General features: G+C 40.8%; 1 protein-coding gene across 8 annotated transcripts in view; it reads left to right on the top strand.

Moving 5' to 3' along the window:
• The window catches only part of LOC128905224 (carbonic anhydrase 3-like), a 35,860-nt gene that overhangs the window by 11,603 nt on the left and 8,905 nt on the right, over positions 1–15,352 (top strand). For 4 of the 8 annotated variants that reach the window (XM_054190964.1, XM_054190963.1, XM_054190965.1 and 1 more), the window contains 4 exons: positions 2,607–2,712; positions 6,974–7,111; positions 8,659–11,345; positions 14,531–14,649. In XM_054190964.1, coding sequence (XP_054046939.1) covers positions 11,081–11,345; positions 14,531–14,649 — 384 coding nt within the window. In that variant the 5' untranslated portion in view covers positions 2,607–2,712; positions 6,974–7,111; positions 8,659–11,080. Of the gene's footprint in view, positions 1–2,606; positions 2,713–4,221; positions 4,470–4,492; positions 4,775–6,973; positions 7,112–8,658; positions 11,346–14,530; positions 14,650–15,352 lie in introns of those variants that run through there. The other 4 variants (XM_054190967.1, XM_054190968.1, XM_054190969.1 and 1 more) reach the window with 4 other exon arrangements.

Genomic DNA, 15,352 nt, shown 5'->3' with positions numbered 1-15,352 from the left:
TTAAGATTGTGTTGGGTAAGGGGTACTTGGCTTCACAGACTATGCATCCAGTTATTTAAATGAATTTCTTTGTATTTTCTTTTGCGGTTTGGGTAGATTATCTGTTATTTTACCGTGCTAAAAAAAAACCAAGTTTTTTTACAAGATTACAATTTACCATTTTGTTGTACTCAAAGATGTAAATGAACACAGACCTCTATTAAACTAAGAGAAGTAGAAATAAAAACTTAAGAACAAGGCATTGGATACTGAGATTAAACTTTTTTGTTGTTGTTGAGCACAGCACAATCTGGAGTACTGCAGCAAAATAGCTGAGTAAACCAGAAATTATTTACAAAGCTAAAATACTGCCCCCCCCACTCCTCCCAACAGCGATCGTGTTTATAGTATCCTCCAACACTCCAGTTACCAGCCCAAGGTCCAGGGTAACCACCTATTGAACAAAAGATGCAAGACTGGGGCTTTTTAAATGTAAGACAAAGGTGATCTTATGGTTTTTTTGTGACAAGGTAACTTTTATCAGGTTTGGTTTATTGTCCTTTTGCATTGGGGAGATCAGTTTGCTGGAATTCAGGATAAAATATTATCATTCGAACAAATCATAACTCTTTTATTGAAAAACTGTTGTTAACATTCTTCAGGCTTATCTGGGCATCAAATTTTCTATTGATAGTATAAAACTCTCTGCTGCTACTCTTTTCTGCCTTGGATTCTCTAATTCTTTGCAGACTGAGAAACTTGTTCAGAACATAAAGCTTTTGAAAAGAAGGGTGGCAGTACAGGGCGAGGATTTTCTTCAGCCCTTGTGAGACGTGTTTTTAAGTCTCACAGTAGTAGCGCTCCATGAAAGCATGATTAACTGTTTACCATTGCAGCAGCTTGCAGTTATACCAGCTGATCTAAACAGCTGATCTGAAATTCTTTTTGACTGATTTTCAAGCAGGAAAAATCCCTCTGAAAAATCATTAACAAGTTGCTGAAGTGAGCACTGTTTGGCTGATAGAGGAAAACCCTTGTCTGCCTTTCCTTCCCAAATCATCATAATTGAAGGCATATGAAAACAAGTCACTGGACTTTGCAGTTGAGAAAGGGAGTTATCTGTGGGTGATAGGATGATCTGGGTAAAGATTAAGAGCCTAATCACTAAGTCTTGCCTTTAGCAGGTATTTGAGTTTACAGACCTTCATTCGTTTGCAGCACCTAGAATGATAAGCCTATTTGGAATCTCATACAGTTCCCTGGGTTTTGTAGTAATACAACTGAGAGCAGTGCTGAACAAAATTTTTTAGGCAGGTAGGTTATGCAGTTTCTCATGAGGGGTTAAGAGGAACCTTGCAATAGAGATTGTTAAAAGAAATGAGAGAAATACTAAACATTTTGTTTCGACACATTCATTTCATTATGCAACACTATTTTCAAATTAGATTTATTTTTAAAAATTCAAAATAAATCAAAGGACGAAAATTATATCAGTGACAGAAGTGGATTTAAAAATTGGATTAGTTCAAAATCCCTTTTTTTCTTACCTTGTTTTTGTTTTCAATTTTCTGTTTAGCAACTGACATCTGACATTAATTCAGAGAATTTGACTTACGATACTACTTCTGGTGCCACTAAATTTATTCAAAATTTTATATTTTTCATTACTCGGGATCTAATATTAAGAAGTTACTTGTACACGCTTGCAAACATATTTGGGTTACAAAAGTATGTGTGTTTTCTGGGTATGAAAATTTGTTACCAGGAAATGAAGACATATCCACATTTAAAGATAGGTTGGCTCTACCTTTACAGGCGCGTACATTCAAATGATAGAAAGATAAAAGCTAGAGGCAGTGATGTTATCCAGTTCTAGCATCCGGAGGAATTCAAGATGTGTCTTGTACTTTACTCTTGCTTTGTCCAAACTAATACTAAGCAATCCGGGTGAGAGCTGGAAAAGACATACGTTGCATGACTGCAATGTTCCTCTCGTGTCATCTCTTCCTTTCCTTCTACATAGTAGTAAGATGTAAGAAGGCTGCTGAACTGGAAGACAAATAATGAGTGCAGTAGCACATGCTCCCTTCTTGATCTCCCATCAGAAATACCTGATTTTATTACATTTTATTAGGTTTTAGTCTCTGGAGTTTAATTGAGAAGTGATTAATTAAACTATTTTGAGAAAGGGCTTAATCGTGGCACGTATTCTCCCAGTCCTGACAGAACATCATAACTTACAGCATCTCTGAATTTATAGCTAAACAAATGCTACTGGTCCTGGAATACACAGATATGAAAACTGTTGGCTTGCTGCCCAATTGTGTGTGTAAGACCTATAATTGAAACACTGGGTTCATTGCCTCAGTCAAGAAAGGTATAGTGATGCAAGGTTAGAAAAATATTTTCCATGTCTAATGCCTTAAAATACTTTGCTATAATTTCTGTAGAGAACTTTTGTAAAAAGCACGTAGTTAAAGCTGGGAAAATGCCCAGCCAGAAGCACCCAGAAGACTGAATAGTGAAACTAGCTTTACAAACACTAATGTTTAGGGGTGCAGACTGAGAAATACTAACATAAATTTCAGGTTGCTGTGGGTTTACAATCTGCTGTTCTTTCCACCCAGCATGCTACTTGCAGAGTGTAACTCTACAAGAAAACAATGAAATAGACTGGTGATGCTGTGCAGCGCGGACACCCAGAACACACCAGATTTCCCCCCTTCAGTAAAGGTATTCCTGTAGCAAGTAGGTAGCTAACGTTCAGCATTTGTGCGGCTGTTTTGATGAATAAAAGAGTTGGCAGTAATTATGTTATTCATCTTTAACACAGTCTTGTGAGACAGTGAGTAGGGTGCTGCACTCTGCACAATTACAGTAATGTGAACACTGGCCGGGCATTGCCACCCACAGGTCCTCAGAGGACATCAGTGTTAGAGACAGGACTACATTTAACAGCTTCTCATTTCTTGTCATATCCCTTTCACTACAGTTGTGCTGTCCTGGAGGAATTTTCTTTCTGAATAGCTAGGAAATCTTTGCTGTATCCGTGTGGGGTGTTTGAGAAATTGGCAGATACTGCTTGGTTATATAAACCACTAGCATTAACTGGCTTGAGACTTCTTATAGGTATTTCCTAATCTGTGATTCTTCATTATCATGTATTTAGTCCTCATTTCTCTGTATCAGCCTAGCATATTGCTTTAAACTAACCAATAAGATCTACTAAGGAATTAGGTTGGTTACATTTTGTATCCGGGTTGTGTAGTAGTGAACTGGTGCATCATTCGTGTTCTCAGAGAACGCGCCTCGGTGTGCATCCTGAACACAAAGGTTTCATTGATCTTAACTCTAAGCAAACCAAAAGCATTTCTAAAGTCTAGAATGATTGCTTGACTATGTAGAAAGGAGAGTTTCTTGAAATCACTAGAACTGAGGGAAAGACAGCAATGCAGCATCAAGCAAATATGAAGAGTCAAAGAGAATTATCTGCGTTCTCAAGTGCTTTCCACAACCAAAATTGTGTTTTTCTATGATGACACTGATTAGGATCTCTGCCTGTGACCTGTGACAGTGTTGGGAGGATGTACAATCACCGCTGTTGGGAGAACCAAAGTCTGTAGTTCCAGTTCACACGTGTGGGTACCGGCAGACAGTGATTGCATGCTCTGGGTTAGGGGTCCCAGCTAGGGTAACAAAAAGAGTTTCAGTGTTGACTATTACTGAGCTTTTTATTTGCTGATTATAACCTGTGACCCTCACTGTCGTGGCAGAAGCAGCAAACAGCAGGGGCACCTCTCAGTGTCATTCCTTGGCATGATGCTGTTACTGATTCCAAAAGCGCGCGAAGTGCAGCACAATCTAACAGTGGTCGTTGTCTTCATTGTGAGCATGAAGCATCGTGTCCTTATTTACCTCTAGCTTATCAATCACATCAAGGCCCTCACTGGTCTTTGCAGACAAGTTAGGAAGATGTGGAGTGTTTGTGCCAGAAAATATTTTGTCCTTGTCTAGGAAGAACAGTTCCACGGGGACATAAAGGGTTCACTAATAAAAAAACTCAATTAAAATATCCAAAAGGTAAGTATTATATTGATATTTTTTACTGCTTTTATAGGTAGCACAGAAGCATTCTTAAGGTCAAGGGTCAAGAGTCAAGAGTTTAGTTCTGAAAAGGCCTGAGTACTTTGGCTCCATACTTCAAACATATTTCTGTACCTCAGCACTACTGCGGGTATGTGAATAAGGTCAATGAAATGACTACGAGATTTGAATGGCAAAGTTTGATTGGATCACATGAAACACGTCTAGCATCGATCATCAAAATCAGTCATGAAGTCTTGGCTCCACTCAGGATGACAAGAGGAGGTTTTTTTTTCAAAATACATAGTGCAAAGGTTGCATTGGGTAACCAACACATTTGTAGAGAATGGAGAGTAACACCGCAGAAATTTGAAGAAAGAGACTGAGGAGCGGAAAGACACAGAAAGGTAGGAATGGAGGGAGAGAAAGGAGCAAAATCTTTTGTGCTGGACAGGCCACTGCGCTGAGTCACGCGGAACTGCCAGACTAACGGCATTTCAGTTACTTGTGCTGGCAACTTTAAAGAGCAGAAGTGTTGTAGAATCCATAGCCCAAGCTTGTAAGTGGTCATGCTAGAGAAAGATGAACATTGTAGAAGAGCCCATGGAGACACATCAGTATAAATTCATAGAAACGAGACATAGAATGCAGAGGATGGAATCTGAGGATTTTGTCCGTAACGTCCATAACATACCACCAACTACAAAATGAGGTACTGCTCTATTACTGTGTTCTCAGACGGATTTTTAAAGATTACATTTTAGGATCACTGCATATCATTTTTTTAGTCTGCTTCTGCAGGGTTTGTTAAAAAAACAAACAAACAAACAAAACAAAAAAACCCAAACCAAAACAAAAACCAAAAAACCCCCTTTTGATATATTATTAATTTCTTAAACTGTTCTTTTGAGAATACTAACATTTCCAGCCAACATTGTTTCTCAGTTACTGAAGGCTTTTTATTATGTACTTCTTCCATCTCTTCTGGTAATACCTGCTCTTCAATATGTGTTGCTGAAATCTGTGTATTTGACAAGCATGGGATTCTTTATACTGACTCCTTTTTATTTACATACTTCTTACACTTGCTATACAGATACAAATGTTTATACTTCCAAACACCAAGTTATCTTTTTATGACCTACAGATGATGCTTTTAAAGTTGTTTTGTGGTCTCAGAGTGAAATCTTGACTCCCTTAAAGTGAAGAGAAGCACAGGTGTTGATAGAAATGGGATGCTGTGCTCTGACCTTTCAAAGTGCCCAAATGGTATGGGTTCATAAGGACTTTCTCAGGGCTTTGGGAGACGGGCATCCTAAGGGATTTCTGGAAGATGATTTAGAGTTGAAAACTCAGCTGCCTGCAGAGGGCATATTTCAAGGGCTGGAAACACATCCAATGATTTTCTTATAAAATTCTCTTTCAGGAGGATGTGTCTCACTGGAAAATATGTCTGAAGTATTTCTGATTTGCCGCATCATTAACTATGTGACATACATCATTGAGATGTCTTTTGTAAAGCTCTTATGAACTCCTCTAGCCTTGTCTTAACATTTCTGTGGTGTGGTTAGGACTGTTCCCAGGTAGATGTTAATGCCAGAGTATCATGCAAAATGAAGGTCATACATAAAACTCTACCTTGATATGAAAGACTTGCCAAAAGGCTGGAATTTCCAAACAGACACGTCCAAAGCTTATAAAAGCAAACAGTATAGGTCAGATTCTCATACTTGGATTATTTCAAGTCAGACTGTGCCAGTGTGTATAAAAGGAGACAGCCCAGCTCAGATTTGGATGTCAGTGTGAATGCCATACAAGCAAATAAGAAAATCCCTATGGGAAAAAGAGAAGAGTCATCTTCCTGCAGAGTTATCAGTTTAGGTTTTCAGATCTGGAAGATATATCTTAAACAGTCTGTATATTTTTGTAGTCTCAGATCTGCATGTGATATTTAATATTTTTTTCTTTTTTCTTTTTTTTTTTTTTTTGCTATTGATACTCTCTTAAGTCTATGCTCATTTTAACAGATTGCCACAAGGAAAACTTGTTTACCTTTTAGTTTGTTTTGCTAAATCTGAAGTCTGGCTTATTGTTTCCATGTTTATTGTACCTCATGGACTGAATATTAAGTTCTGCAAATGGTAATGTGGGTTCCGAGCCACAACAGGAGATTGTGGGGGATGATGGGATTTTGCAAGCAAGGTCCTAGAGTCCCAACTGCAGACTGCTGAGTTATACGGCTTCTGAAATGGAAAGGTGCATTAAAAGTCTGCCTAAGGCTTATCTAGATATGCTACATTCTACTTTTCATCAAATAACATAAATGTAGCTAAAGAACTCATCGTGTATAAAACCAACAAAACTGACCAAATATGCTGCTCTTTCGCCTTTGGCTGATCTTCCAACATCGATCTGGCCGTCAATGGGGGTTTCCATTCATGCCTGCAATGTTTTCCGTAGCATGGCATCTCAGTAAAGTGGAAGGCATATGACAATTTGGCTTTTTGGCTACGGCATGCCACCCTGGCATCCCTCAATCAAAAGCCCTGAGTGACATGCCTTTCTTGCACTGCCTGGCACGCAATGTGCAATATGTCAAAACACATTGCTGCCCCTTCCATATTGTGTATTATCAGATTCCTTTCTGTTGCATTGTTTTCTTCCACAAGCTATTAAATATAGTGGAAAAAAAATTATATTTAGATTGGCCACAGGCATTGAGTAAATTCTTTTGCTCATTTAACAATGTCCTCACTGTGGGCATGTTCTGTGCTCCGGTAGAGCCCTTTGCATGAAATCACCCATGGGAAATAGCCCTGAGCATGGTGGAACCTGGAAAGCTTAGCTTCAAGCAGGAGAATTCTTGAATTGCATCCTGCTGGCATATTTACTTCTGTGTGTCTCCTTACAGTCAGCCATTCCTAGCCGTCACACTGGCCTCTGGAGACTGCTGGAAGTTGGCGTGCTGAGGTGGAGCAGCGCTTTGGTTGTTCTAGTTATGTCAAGGCATTGACCAAGCCACTCAGGGCTGGCAGAGCCCAAGGCTGCTGTAAGTCACTTTTCCATGCATCATTTTCTCCTGTATGTGCTGTGTGTGCTCTGTGTAAAGCCATGGCTCTGAGCCATTTTCCAGACTCCTCTTATTCCTGCTTTCCATTCTCAAAGATAGTGTCGAGCTTTTAAAGTAAACTGTTCTCACCAGATGCCCAGCTGTGATCCTGTGATCGGGTACCGGTTTCAGACAAAAGCGTGCCTGCCGTGGCCATGTAGGCTAAAACCTCGCACTTTCGGTCTCATTTCATCCCACCACATTTCTTTTCAGTTACAGGCATGTGTGATGCATGTCCTTGTCCGCTTTACATGGGTGGTTTTATTACTATAACAGAGAAGCAGCTTACCATGAAGACTCCTGGTTTATTTCCACTGGGTTTGGGTTATGCTACTTTTTGGTATGACATTTTTACAGATACAGCAGGGCTAGGAAGCTCTCTGGCAGGTACCTTTCAAAGCTGAAACTTCAGCTGCTTTCTTTAATGACATCACTTTCCCTACTATGTCATTTGCTTTTCACTTAAGTCCTTACATTATATGTGCTGTATTGTTGGATCATTCTAATAGGACAGTCTGAGAGATGCCAGATTTAGTATTTATTCAGCCTGCACTTCACCCAGCAACTCCATTTGGCACTCAGATCACTTCTACCATTAAGGACAAAATCAGAACACTATGAACAAATGCACAGCTTTTCTTCTGCAACCAAAATCACGGATAATGACTTTACTAACACTTTTTAGCCTCAGCCATTAATGAAGCTGCTGAAATCACTTTGGTCAGTTTGATTCAATTTCCCGGTTTTCCTCTTACCTTTCCTTCCCTGATTTCTCAAACATTTTTCTGATGAAACAGATGTCAGCTTGCTACGTCTTACAGTGCTACTGAGTATTACTGCATGCAGATATGTTCCTGAGTGAGTATGACCTGATTAAAGCATAGAGTAAGGAGGGCTGTATTGGATTCCCTGCTGTTTTTCAGTCTTCTTGCCTACTCAAACAATTACAACCAGGATTTTTCAATATGTATAAGAGATGTAGGATGACTTTTATGAATGCAATCCTTAAAAATATTGTACATCAATCGTACATCTGAACAATGGTATAATATCATTTCTTTTCAAAAGATATTGCGAAGATGATTAGTGGCATACTGCGATACTGTGGGTGAAGGTACTGCAGCTGGGCTTGCAGAAATCCTGAAGTTTTTCAGGAATGATGTAGGCTGATCTTGTTATGCTCTCGCTTTTGCTATTCCTGGTGGCTGTTGCCTTTCTAAACATGTCAGAGTTTTAAAAAATAGAAACAAAGCACTGCAATGCAGCTATGAACACAATAGGTAACACCACTCGTCTTAATATTTAAACCTGTGGCCTTTTCTTAGTTATAATGGCTTTTCCATAACAGAAGAATTTACTTTCTAGAGAAAGCAATGTCATGCAAATTAGATGATAATGAATTTCTGAGCCAATATCAGAAGAAAAGGATAAATGCAAAGGTAGGTCCTAAGGGATGCAAAAATAATTTTATTGTGATTATCTCTTAGTGCAGATAAAGCTACTACATTCTCTTTTTGCTCTACCTTTGATGATGAAAGCAACAGGAAAAGAATACCACCCCCACCAAGTCAGTGGGACACTGCGATATGACTCAGCGCCTGGGGCTGACTCCAAGTACCTTCAACAGTACACTGTCGATCCATCCTAGCATTCGTCGCTTACGCATAAGTCAGTGCCTTGAAGCCACAACATGCAGAAGGTGACAAAGAGTCACTCCTCTGGGTGCAACAGGACCAGCTCACTGGAAAGCTAAAATATGAAGACTTTTGCTCTAGGCATGGAGATCCTTAACAGAGAAGATTGTGTAAATTCTCACGTAGGGCCATGAATTGAAACACTAGGGAAAGAACTGACTTGCACCTTTTTCTGTGTTATGCAAATTGCGTCCCTTACCTCCATCAATGGCTCCAATAAGCATTCCTTGTGTATATAAAGTACATTAAAAGTGTCTCCGAGCCTTCAATAAACACTAACGCTGTCTGTTTATACAGAGAGAAAATGAGCTGCTCCAATTAGAATTTCATGAGCTCACAAATGTTTCTCTCTAGGAAGATGAGGTAGAAACCATTTCAAAGGATTAATGTCTAAGCTTTCTGAATTAAAATTGCAACAGGTGTCAATTTTACATGCCTGTCCTTGCAACAAACGTGACATTAACCTTTTGATTGATGACAGAGTAAAAGATTGCATTTTCTTTTGTTTCAGATTTCTCTTTTGAAAGTGAAAAGATGTCATTTTCCATACCATTGCACCTGAATCACCTCCTAGTCTTTTTTTTAATTGAATTCTGCCTAAGGAAGATATGAGGAACTACATTTTCTGAAGGACACTTTGATATTGAGCACATCTTTGTATCTTTAAATATAGTAAGAGGAATGCTTCTTATGATATCATGCAAGTTTCTAAGGTTTTGTGAGTTTTAATCTGACATATCTTCTCTATATAAAGATACTTCATACTTCTCTATAAATCTTCTTGCACGCAGATTTCTCAGTGAGAGATCTTGTCCTACCTTTCTCTCAAAGGAGGAATGTCTATTTATGATTAACCTCAGAGCAAGAAGAATTTACTGAACAAGTTTAAAGAAATCATTGTAGTTACCCTAAACAAAGTCCATATTTTATTACTTATTAGCCTAGCTATATAGGTAAGCTAGAAGGGGAACCTTTATCTTTCAGCTGGTTTTGGGACATGAAATACGACCAAATTAACCTTAGGCTCTGTATATTGCAGCTTCTCAACCTTTTCCCTGTACCTCACCAATACAAAAAGTTTACAACCTCTTGAAGCTGCAGATTTATTTCGATGCTACTTTCCAGTGCTGATGGGTACAAGGAGCATTTGAGCAGGTTCACTGCAACTATGTTGGAAATCTCTGTGGTTCACCATGCTTCCTGGCTAACTCCCAAATATTTAGCTTGGGGTATTATTTAGCTCGAGGTATGTAGTTTGAGGTAGTATTTAGCTCGAGGTAGATACAGTTGCAGCAGTGATAACACAGACTGACAAGGCCAAGGGAGACTGCAGTGAAGCTGGCATTTGAAAGAAAAGCTTTGAGTATTCAACATAGATGTGGAGTCAAAGCCAACTAACACAACCATACCAATCACTAACTCTCCATCAACTCAAAAACAGCTGTTTTCCTGGCCGAAATATCAACTGCTAAGTTTCCTAACACGAGAAACGCATTTGGTGTAAAGCTCCCTGCACAAAGCAGAATCGACTGGACAACGTCAAACCCGAATTTGACCAAATAGCCAGGAACTGGGGGCAGGTGGAGGCTAGTTTTGCCTAACGGCATGGTTTTGCAGGTTATGAGATTTCCTTTCAGGTAGACAAAATGTCTTTTGGAGCAGTTAAACGGGAGCATTTGCGAGAGCAGCAAAGCTGGAGCTCTGGAGCCTTCCTGCCCTTGGAGCTCGCCCAAAAACCATCCCAGGCGGACTTCACGCCTGCGGCACAGCCCTCAGAGGGGAACACACGGCTGGAGTGTTGAGTTCCCTTCTGGCTGGCTCCCCCACACAGCGGCTCCTCCACCCGAGCCCCAGCTCCGTGTCCCTCCCTGGGGGGGATTGCGGGTCGCTCCCACCATTTCTGCCGCTGGTTCGGCCCCAGCTGCTGTGCAGCCCCCTCCTTCCCACTCCTGGGGCAGGGGGATGAAGGGAGGGGAGCCGATGGGTCCCGCTGTCATCCCTCTGCCTCGTCCGGCGGAGAGGGGGGAGCCGCCCCCTCGGCTGCCCACCCCCCTGCCCACCCCTCCGCGGAGCCGTCTATAAAAGGCACCCTGTGGCGGGAGGGAAAGAGAGAAAGAGGGAGGGAAGAGGAGGAGGAGGAGGAGCACAGCACTCAGGGCAGCGGCGACATGGCTCACTCCGTGTGGGGCTACGACAGCGACAACGGTGAGTGGGGATGTTGGGTGGCCGCCAGGCCCCTTGGGGGCGAGCCAGGGCTTCTTCTCCTTGTCTTTCCCCTGCAGGACCCGAGCGCTGGCATGAAAACTACCCCATGGCCAAGGGAGACAATCAGTCACCCATTGAGATCAACAGCAAGGACGTGCGGTACGACACTTGTCTCAGCCCTTGGCACGCCAGCTATGATCCCGGGGCAGCGAAAACCATCCTGAACAATGGGCGCACCTGCCGAGTCGTCTTCGACGACACTTTTGATCGATCAGGTTAGTTTTTGGTTTGGCTTTTAGGGGTTGTTAGGAAGGGAGGTTTGCAAAGCGCTGGGAATTGAAACGCATCCTTTGGTACCCGGCCTACACAGGCTAGCAGAGAAAAGCCATTTGGGTATGTAAAAAAGGTGGTTCTGGAGTTTATTCTGGTGGACCCATCCATTTTTAGGTCCACCACAGGTGGGACAAGACTGATGGGGCATTCCTGAAATACAGGCTCAGCTGGAAGGTGGACTTCTCCACAAGTCACCTCCTTCAGTGCAGACGCAGCATCCTCACATTTTGTCTAAGGGGAGAGAGCATCACCTAGAGGGGTATAGTGCCCTCTCTGAGGTGTTTTGTGAACACAAAACTCATATGTTTCCACCCATTGATCTTAATTTCTTCTGTTTGTATGGGAATTCTCCAGATCCTCCACAGCCTGAAAAAGCTATGAAAATAACATTTATGAAAACAGCATTTCATAGCTTCTGGAAAGCTATGAAATGGTTTTGTTATTTAATTGAGAGAGAGCAGTCTTACTTCTCAAAGTTAAATTTTTCAAAACATGACTCCAGAGCTGTATCAGTGTCTTGCTCCAAATGCAGACAGGCAACAGTCAAAATGAATACTAAATCCGCAATACCATATAATGTGAAGACATCTCAAGAGCATGCAATACTGATCAGTCCTTTATGAAGACACAAAGCAATCTAATTAATGGAAAACAGTTATTTCCCACTGTGTTTTTCTGCATCTGGTTTGATGGCATTTGTATTGGGATTTTGTTCTTAGTAAGCTATATAATTAATGAAATACATCTGCAGTACATTGAAAGATCACTATCTGTCTTGTTTATCCTGATGGGCTCATTGGTTCCTTGAACTCCTTTATTTACCATTACAGCTACCTGTTGTTGTTCCACATCTCGCAGCTGGAATCTAAACTATTTGGGACAGGACCACCTCTTTGTTCTGTATTTGTGTGGTGCTTTAGCATTTATGACTCCAGTTTCTACACAGTGGCAACAGACAAATCAGAAATTGCCCTTTTGTTACAACACAGAATGCTCTTCCACAAGCGCTGCATAAAATCAATGCCTTGAGTGAAAGCATGGGAAGTAAATTGATTATGAAACTTTTCACAAGGCACTTCTGCTCTGTCTTCTTTGCAGCTTCCTAAAGGCTGAAATGTTTAGACAGAGGCTGCTTAAGAACATGCTGGGGGTTGGAACAAGATGATCTTTAAGGTCCCTCCCAACCCAAACCATTCTATGATTCTATGTCTGCCCAGGGAGCTGTGTTGGAGAAAGACCCTGATTTGGCCAAGCAGAGCGCAGCCCTTGGTGCAGCCCTTCCCCTAAATCATCTTCCCTCCCTTCCCTCCCTGCCTCTCCCCTCTCCATCATCTCTGCTGTTCCCCTGGACACGCAGTGTGCACATTCACTCCCTGCTGCTGTTACTAACTTTCTGCAGGTTACCGGGCACTAGTTTAGGGCTCAAGCCTTTCATAGGGATGTGTCTGATTGGAATCAAATACAATTGACAGCTCTGGAAAACCACACGAGAAAGCCTTTCATAAACATTTTATTACCTTTGTTTGTTGGCTTCCACAGTGGCAGCAGCTGAGGATAAGTAGTAGTCAGATCCAATTTTAATTGGAAAAAAAAAAAATCTAGCTTGAAGTCAGCCTTTTTTTGATCTAATCACATGGAAGATTTTGAATGTTAAAAAGATTTTTTTTTTTTTTTTTACTGTTATGAAGCGCTGTTTCTACATGCTGCACAGTATTTGAGCTCTGGAAAGGGCCACCTGTAAGAAATGACTGCTAAATGAATTTCCAACTCTCATATTGATCTAGCTTGTAAATGTAGGTAGATCACATAAATTCAGCTCCTGAAAGTTCCTGCCTCCCACTGATTCCAGTGTGAAATGGCAAGCAAATACTTGTGAGGATTTGGGCTTTGGAGTCTTATTTTTCTGACATTCAAAAATGAAATAATGACAATAATAATGATAATAAATAGTGACGTATTTTCCATTGAAGTCTTCTACAGAAGACTTACTCAATACTGTATTAAGTTAGTTATGATAATTTATTTATGTATGAACAAACTCAAAAAATAAGAGGAACTTCATGCCTAAAACTCAACACAGTGCTTTGTTTCTGCCCCCCACACCCCCCCCAATGGCTATGACACCTACCAACCAAAAAGAAACCTCTTGCTCTGCGTAGGTATTCCAAAACACATGATATCAAGAATTAATTTGAGACCATTGGGCACAAGAGGATTTGAATATTATTTCAATGTTAACTTTGAACTTCAAAGCTATTGGTAGAAGTTCAAACTCGAATGCTATTTAAACAAGGTCTTCTGGCACTGCAGTTGTGAACTGCATTATCAGCTTTCTGTGTAAGGAAACACGTCTCATTCCTGCCTTAGGTAATGAATGAAAAATGTATTTGAGAGCTTATCTTCTAAGCAGTCCCTGCTCAAAAGAATCCCCAAACTGAAAGAGCAGGTGTGATGTTTGGAAAGTCCGAGTTGATGTAAACTGTCAGACTGATGCATGGTCAGCATTATTTGGCTGAGAACATCAGAAATAGTAGCTTCTTAATTTGTTTCATTGGTGGCAATGTTAGTGTGGAATATAGCTTTTGCTTACTCAAGAACACTTTTCTAACCCATTTGACCTAAAGTCTTTTCCTTCACTTTCAAGAAATAGATCCTTTTTTTTAGAAGCAGCAAATTATGCTGTAACCATTGTTTAGTTATCTGAACTGTAAAAGGTATGCCAGTCACGGACTAGAGGTGCACTTCAAAACACCTTTGGGTTAATTTCACAGTCCTATCCCCAACCATTTCACAACAGACCGTTTTCGTGACAAGAGTCAGCTGTGAATACCTTCCTTCTCTCTCCACGTCAGGAACGATAGCGTGTCCACTTGCCAAGTTGGACTTCTGGGGTTTGATTCTGTGCTTGACTCACAGCAGCTTCCACAGTTCTCACATCAAACAGGACTCTTGCTGAGTGATAACAGAATTCAGCCCCAATCTTGCAAACCGGTGAGCGTTGTGACCCCCACCGCAATCAGCTGGATTTAGAAGAGGGGTTCCACACCTTCAAAGGACAGGTCCCCGTTCGATAAACGGGTATGTCAGCGTTTTTCAGGCTAGTGTTGATGCAGATTATCAATTGCAGTGCTGAGAGGAGGGCCGCTCTTGGGAGCCTACAGGCTGCGTCAGCTTCACTTGCACTGGGGCTCCTCTGATGACCACGGCTCTGAGCATGTTATAGATGGGGTGAAATATGCAGCAGAGGTAGGACTTATTTTTCATAGCAGTATTCGGTACTAACTGGAATTGGACTGATTGTGCATCTGAACAGATTAACCATTCTCCTTTTTGGCACTTCAGGGCATGCTCTAGTGGCAGAGATTGTAGGTTGTTTGTTTGTGGTGGCTTGTGTTTTTGGTTTTTGGGGTTTTTTTTTGGTGTGTGTATGATTGGACTCGATGATCTCAAAGGTCCTTTCCAACCATGAAGATTCTATGATTCTAAGATTCTATGATTCTAAGTATTTAGCTACGGATTTTTCTCTAAAATCTGTCTAAAACTTGTGAATACTCGTCAGCATGCAGTGGGATAAGTTACATCTGCCAACAAATGTATTTTTGCAAGTATATACTAACATGGAATTTGCTTCTTCAAGCAAGAGTTTCTGCTGGTATTTTAGAATGTTTTAAAAATATTTGAGACCAAGCAATCTGTTACTGACAAATAGGAAGATCTGTTTTCTGATGATGTTTTTTGGCTTTGAGCCATTTTTGGTTTAACTTGAATTACTAAGTTATTTTCAGAAAGCATTACTAATGAATAGAAAAACTCACTAAAAGCACATTTGGTAAACTGATATTCCAAATTAGATCCACCTTAAAACTGATTCAGAGTAGTAAAGAGTATCTTCTGTTTCTGAACATCTGTGCTTTAAAATCTCTGTGTTTATTTTTCAGAACTGTGGAAA

Source organism: Rissa tridactyla, chromosome 2 (genome assembly GCF_028500815.1).
Source record: "Rissa tridactyla isolate bRisTri1 chromosome 2, bRisTri1.patW.cur.20221130, whole genome shotgun sequence".
NCBI classification, from domain to species: Eukaryota; Metazoa; Chordata; class Aves; order Charadriiformes; family Laridae; genus Rissa; species Rissa tridactyla.
This window is presented reverse-complemented; position numbering and strand designations above follow the sequence as displayed.